This window comes from Fundulus heteroclitus, chromosome 5 (genome assembly GCF_011125445.2).
Source record: "Fundulus heteroclitus isolate FHET01 chromosome 5, MU-UCD_Fhet_4.1, whole genome shotgun sequence".
Taxonomy (NCBI): domain Eukaryota; kingdom Metazoa; phylum Chordata; class Actinopteri; order Cyprinodontiformes; family Fundulidae; genus Fundulus; species Fundulus heteroclitus.
In genome coordinates, this window is record NC_046365.1 from 32,402,144 (window position 1) to 32,409,681 (window position 7,538).

The following is a 7,538-nucleotide window of genomic DNA, read 5'->3' on the forward strand; positions in this document are numbered from 1 at the left end:
ATGGAGCTGTGGCGGCAGTGTGCGATCTGGTAATAGAGTGTCGAGTTCTTCCTGAGAACCACCGGGTCACATGGGATGGCGCCCAGGTATATCAGCTGCATCTCGCCCACACCTAAACACCTGCTCGCAAATGTACATTCCCCCATCTCTTTACTTCTCGGTTCAAACGTGTATGTGGTCAATGCCCTCAGGTGTGTGACCTGGCCCAGGCTCTCAGAGATGGTGTGTTGCTCTGCCAGCTGCTCAACAACCTGCTGCCTCAGGCCGTCACCTGAAAGAAATCAACCTGCGGCCACAGATGTCCCAGGTGAATCACACAAGTCTTTTCCTGCTACATTTCCATAGATGATTTCCATAGCTACCACTCAGCCAGCACGCCTCACTGAAGCCCAAGGGCAGTACGATAAGAAAATAATGTAATATCTTATCTTCCTGCTCTGGAAGCATGCAGAGTAGTTGCAGAGATGATGCCGATGAGGTTAAGTTTCAGGTAAACAGTGTTCATTGAAAAATAACAAATTATATCATGCAAGTTATCTATTAAGTCAAAAAAAAAACAAAAGTGTATAATTCAAGTCCGTTCCTCTAGTGTAGCCTTTTTCTCCGTTTCTTGTCTGCATAATCATGTAACACATTTTCATATTGCATGCCTAGTGGCAAATTTGACGCACCTAAAAAAAAAAAGAAGATAGGGGGATTTTTTGTGCTGTTCCAATTTTTGATCAATCAGCTGAACATTCCCAGCACTGCGAGCTCTTTGGAGATTTTAAGAGCAACTCCAATAAATAATGGTGAAGATCAGACATGTGAACACTAAACAAAACACAAAAAACAATTGTGGCAGAAAAGAAATATGAGTATATCTTGAGCTTGTCCTTAAGAAATTTGTATTAAACTCAGTAACACAATGACAAGAATTTTGGGAATTTGCGATGACAAAAGACAAAAAGTCGATGCTTGGTATTATGTGAAATTTGTTGTGGGAAGTTTAAATACAATAAATACATTTATGAAAATGGATCTAAAACAAGGTATAAAAATGACTTAATGTAAGCAATATCTCTGGCATACCAGCTCGGGGGCTTCTGCAAGTTTTGGTGAGTTGGATTTAAGACATTATAAAACATTTATAATGTCCTATGTGAGTTATTGAAAATCTTTCAAAGATACGCTAACCTTATAACATATAAAAAGTGTGACGTTAGTTATCAATAACTCCAAACACATGCCAAAAGGGAAATTCCTCTTAGGTTATGCAGGGAAGTGGGAATCACTGGACCTTGTAGTGTTTTCACAGCCAGCAGACTCTGACGAGGGTGATATAGCTCTCTGCCCAGGGCGGCACAGCTTTGGGGGAGTCATAGTCTCAAAAAATAGCCATCTTTTAGCTTTCTCTCCAGATTATTTGCTTTGTTGGATGTCTTGTCAATGGGGAGTGGGCTTCCCTCAGCCCTGAGGACAGTGTAAGCATAGTAAGAAGTCTCTAAAAATGTACTAGATAAAAAGTTTATTAATAATAGTTATCATCGTCATCTAGAAGTACTGTATTAGTACACATTCAGTTAAGACATAACTAAAAGCAATGTCAGCCCTCTTGAAAAATCAGGTTATATTTGAAATAGTTCAAGGCCCTGAATTGAGATGTTTGGATTTCTGACCTTTTTAGATCTTGCAGAAACGCTGCACATAGACATGCCAATTTATTACTCAACTTCAACTCTCTGAATTCTGAATATAAGCAGAAAATGAGGAATCAAGGATTTTCCTGTTTTGGTTCAAATATTTTTGAAAGCAATTAATGTTAGTTAAGTTAAGTTAAGTTTAGTTAGTTAATGTTTTTTTTTTAAAACAAAGAACACTGTGTCATAAATGTAGTCAAACACTGTTCCACTGTTGGTAAAGTATGACATAAGCTGTCCTCGCACTTCTAAAGCTAATAAGGCTAGCTATCATGGTTAGCTTTGAACGAAATGTTCTTCTGTTTGACATCTCTTTTTGACTAATAAAAACATTTATTAGAGTACAACTTCTTCTACATAGTTCGATTCTAATTAAATAGTATGAAGTGTACACATTTTTTCACTTTTGGTGATTGAATTCTGTTTTACATGATAGCTTTAAGCTAGGCAAACGGAGTGCTAGTTCCTGAAGCTAGTATATAGCCTTCTAAATCACTCAAAGAGCTGATGCAAAGTTAAAAAAAGTCCAAATCAGACCAAAACTGACATGTCTTCACATTTAAGCAGAGATCTGGTCCCACGTTTATTGTTTTGTTTTTTTGGATGGCTATGAGAGGTTCAGAATGGTGAAAACGTACTGCTGCTTCAGGGTACAAGTGAGGTGACAACCATAATTAGCAAAGGGGTCAATGTGAAAGACATTAAGACAGGATGGCTTGATAGACGTTGACACACAGAGACTGTCTAGTTTGTGGCATAACCTTTAATGTAAGTCTTATTTCTGATGCGGTTTAAAGGCAACATTTCCAATCACTTGTGTGAATCTAAATGAGTGTGTGGTGGTGGGTGCCGGGGGAGGGGAGGGGGGGTGGGGAGAGTGGGGGTGGGGTGCGATTGGGACTTTGCTTGACATTTGCAGTGTGCACGTGAAACTCTGGGAAATCCTGTGAGGTCAGAGTTGGTTGAGAAATATCCGCTAATTAACAGACGGCTGAGGGTCCACTCTCGTGTGTATTCGGCACACTGGCTCTCCTGATGGACATTACACAAGTTGGGGATATTCCTTCTGCTCTTGCACCATTATATTCTGAGTAACTGCTGCATGGATAAATGCGCAACGTTCTTGTTGGTTTATACTGCTGTGTGAAGTGATGTGTGCACAAGTAGCGGCTAGAACTTAATGTTTCCCCTTTTCTCAAATTAGAGTTCTGCATTTAGCCGTGCAGAGGCAGAATGACAAAAAACACAGAGACAAACAGTCAGGAAGGCAAGCATGGTGAGGGAACATTCGGCTCAGGAAGTTACATAAAGCAAATTTCTGACCACTGTGTCACTTAAACTGCTCTGTATGTTTTCTCTTTTTGCTGCATTTTGGCGTCTAAAGTTCTTTTGGACTTTTTTAAGATACTGCTTTATTTTATTGCATTCTGTTTGAATTTATTTTACCCGTTCTGTCCACAAGATCCGATTTTACACAACAAAGTTCATCATTTCAATTAAACATTTGCATCTCTAGCTAAAAGGAACAGCTACAAGGAACACTGGAGACATTAAGTGTCTCCAGTGAATAATGTGATACAAAACACTAGAGAAATAGGAGAAAGAAGTTAAAATTATTATGGAATCAAGGCATTAATTTCTGATTGGATTGGGTGTAAATGGAGCATTTGCCAAATTGCTTATTTTTAAAGCAAGGATGATTCATGGCTGACAACTATGTCATAAAATCTTGCAAATAATAATTTATCAAACCCTAAAAAAGATGTTGATCAATGCTGAATTGAAAAAAAAAAATCAACATAGTGATATATATGTTGGGATACTATCTAGGAATGGTCTGGAAGTCACTGTGCCACTAAATGTGCTTTACCTTTGTGGCTTCAGGCTATACAGCATTACACCATGATCAAATGGGTTAATTCTAAGCAAAAAAAAAAAGTATGCCAGGCTCGTTGTTCAAAGGAAGAAAAAGATTTTGTAAGCTGTTATTAGGAGCATGTACAAAAGTCACCTTTTGATGATTCAATAAGAGGATAGGTCAATAGCATTGCTAATAAATAGTACTTTTATATGGGTGAACGTACTATTTATTAGTAGGAGTACTTTTTTAAAGAAACGATCATCTCAAAGGCCAGTGATCTGGAGATCATTGGTTGTTTTGGAGTGAAAAGCCAGACATTATCTTGGATGTCTTAACAGCAACATCAAAAATCCAGATCCAGACTGTTTGCCATCCAGGTCTGTGTCCTCATGGAAATATATCAGGTGGCATGAAAAAGAGATCAGTCAACATGATCTTGTTAATGAGGTCACTAATTTCTTCATGCTTATGTAAAATCTTACATTAAGCATGAAAAAAGAGAGCTTATCATGTACAACTAAAACAATAAGTATCCTAAACTTTAGCACAAAAAAATTAAAAGAAATGTTCATATAAATAGTTGTTAATCTGGATATTTGTTTTTATTTTTGAAGTACAAAACAAAAAACTCAAAAACTCAAAATCTTTCACCTTTTTTAAATAGGTTGTTATGCATACATAAGTTATTTATGTTAAATTTTGCTTCCTTTTAAGTATATGTTCCTATTTCTTTTTTATTGTGTCTTATTTTTTACATCTTAAAAATAAGAAACAGCATAAGATCAAAAATGTAATGTTTTTATGAGTTGTTTTGATCTAACAGTGTGCATTTTTAAGAAATCCTCCTGTTTATATTTGGCTTATTACAAAAAGATTTTGCTAAACGCGTTTTTATCAGTCCCTGTTTTTATTTGGATAATATTGATTCATTTATGTGGGCTGCATGGTGCTGCAGTTGTTAGCACTGTTGCCTTGCGGCAAGAAGGTCCTGAGTTTTAATCCAAGCCTGAGTTCTTTCGGCACAGTTTGCTTGTTTGTGCCACACATATATGGGGTTTCTCTGGGTCATCTGGGTTCATCCATGGTCCAAAAAGACAAATGTTAGGTTAACAGGTTTTTAAAGATGCCCTTAGGTGTGTTGTGTGTGTGTGTGTGTGTGCATAGCTGTTTGTTCTGTGTGTCTCTTATTGCTCTGTGATTGACTGGCCATCTGTCCTGGGTGCCTCTAACCTAGTGAACATTCGAGACAGGAACCGGGCCCCTTTTTACCCAGTAACGATAAGCGGAGTAGACGGTAGAAGTTAAAGATTATTATATGGTGTGGCTGAAAATAAGTATTTCGATATGGTTTCACTTTATGTAATTACTCGTGAGTTGTTAGTCTGTAAAGTAATGGGCTAGAATGGAAGACTGATAATTAAATCATTTCTGCACATCAATATAATAATGAGATTTTCTGTCAGAGTGTTGTTAGAAAATAAAATCCGTTGTTCCCAGAAACGTTGATAGTTTATTATATATATATATATATATATATATATATATATATCTATATATATATATATATATATATATATATATATATATATATATATATATATATAGTTTGTCTGGTTGCAGTGCAAAGAAAGTGATGTGAAGTTCAAGAAAAAGAAAAAAAACACTAAACACCAGAATCTAACAAAAAGTCAGTAAACTGAGTTTTTAAATTCAGAGTTATAGTGAATGTTTTTATTTCTTTTTAGTTTCTGTGCCTGAAAAATATCCGGACCTTCCTGGTTGTCTGTCAAGAGAAGTTTTTCTAAAGAAGAATGACCTGTTTGAAGCCTTTGAACTGTTCGACGTACGGGACTTTGGAAAGGTATGAACACAGTCCTTGTATCTGTGTCCAATTGGACACAGATGCCTTTTCATTTATCAGAATGTTATGGTGTAACTTTCTATCTTTAGAAAGATCTGGAGCGAGTGGCGGTTTGCAAAATGCCACATTTGATTTAGAAAATAAATAATTAAGACTAAGTGTAAAATTTATTTTAAAGTTTTAAAATTGAATATAATAATTATTTAATACTCATTTAAATAAATGCCATGAATAAATGCATTTGCATTTTTCTTGAAAGTAAACATATACATTTTCCACTATGTATTTAATTGTTTCATGGCAGTGCGTGCGGCTGCAGATGATTAGCTGACTGAGCATTAACATATAAAAGTGGATGCCGCTAATACTGCTCAAGTAATGATATCTGGTCTGAAAGTATGCCCTATATATATATATATATATATATATATATATATATATATATATATATATATATATATATTTAATTTATCTATTTCTTAAGTGCAGCCCTGATCATTTTATACTGTTGCTTAATGACCTATTTTTAGAAATAGAACTCACAATCGCTGTATTCAAACTCAACCCTTTATTCCACCAACTTTTACCAAATCTGCAAATTTAAAAAAAAAATTAAAAATACCACATGCTCTCTGTATGTTGAAGGGGGCGGAGCTTGGTGACGGAGCATTTCTGGGTCTGCGTTTGTGATTGGTTGGGAGGATGTAATGACTGTAGTATTAACCTACAAGATAGGCTAGAATAAATAAGGAAGGAAAACTGTTATTTTATTGAACTTTTTATTTACCCTTTAATCCTATCATCGATATATGTCTATCGATCGATATATATTGATATTGAATTATTATCCAGCCCTATCTGAAAGGGATTTACTGTGAAGGTTATCCAAGCAGTAAGAATATATGAATATTTATCAGTAACTCAGTTCACCAAGGAAAATGCATTATATAGATTAACACCTACTAATGCCTTTATTTCTGTTAATTAGGACTTTTTTCCACTTCCAGCTAATAAAACAAAACATTAAGGTCAGAATATTGCATCAGACCAATAACTAAAGCAACATTTTTCATGCACCAATAGGGACTTAAAGGTATAGTGGACGATCCTATTGTTGCTTCGAGCTCTGGGGGGATCATTTTATCTGCTGGTTGTCCCACGTGCCAACCATTGTGACACCCTCACGTAACGGCAACGCGTTGTGTGCTCGTTCCTTGCTAGATTCCTCTTGCTGCTCATGTGCATTTCCAGTGTTTTGAATTCAGTGAGCTTCGGTTTCAGCCGTTCATTGTAGCTCCGCTGCTCTCGTCGTATACTTTGAAATTGGCTGAGAGTCCCAAGAAGCAAACTGTCTGACTAGTTTATGAGAAGAAGAGGAAGGCCTCAGAAGAAAGAAATAAGACCAGAGTGTATTTGGGAGATTGTTTTACACAATCTCCCTGAGGACCAGAAGAGCAGATAAGATGGTCCTGCACATGCGCTATCATTTAAAAAGGGTCTTGGGTGTATTTTACCTAAATTTCTGGACAAATTGTCCACTCTACCTTTAATGGAAAGTATATTTAATATTGGCTTAAAAGTTGTTTTGTCTTTTAAAAGGTATTTTTAATCTGTCAAACAAGCCTCTTTAAAATGCATATTCTAATTTCTTCAATATGACTATGTATGCTTCAGTATGTATGTGTATTTTGATATATATATATATATATATATATATACTATATATATATATATATATATATATATATATATATATATGTGTGTGTGTGTAGGTGGAGATAGGTACTATCGCTCTCTTTCTCCTTTCCCTAGATAGTACTACCCTAAGTGGATATAAAAATTGAAAAAAAGGAATCAAGAAATATTTTGTTGTTGTAGAACAAAACATTGCAAAGTACTATAGATGGTTTCCTGTTCATGCAATTAAACTTTTGGATTAAGAACGACAGAAAAATTTAGAAATTAAAATTTTTAAGAGCTGTGATTAACATTTGGATGCCATAATTGCTGAATACAGATTATTTGTAAAATTTGCCCTCTAGACCAAAGGAAAACGTATATATGCAATGTCCCGCTTCTCTGAAGGAAAGTAAGGTAAACTGGAAACTTGCCTCAAGTCTGAAGAATCTAAATTAAA

General features: G+C 35.6%; 1 protein-coding gene across 1 annotated transcript in view; it reads left to right on the forward strand.

Annotated features, from left to right (window-relative positions):
- Positions 1-7,538, forward strand: part of LOC105940036 (proto-oncogene vav) — a 25,223-nt gene continuing 17,685 nt past the window's right edge. The window contains 6 exon segments of the mRNA XM_036136673.1: positions 1-28; positions 31-86; positions 192-267; positions 270-307; positions 5,286-5,337; positions 5,340-5,401. Of these exon segments, the coding sequence (XP_035992566.1) occupies positions 1-28; positions 31-86; positions 192-267; positions 270-307; positions 5,286-5,337; positions 5,340-5,401 (312 nt within the window).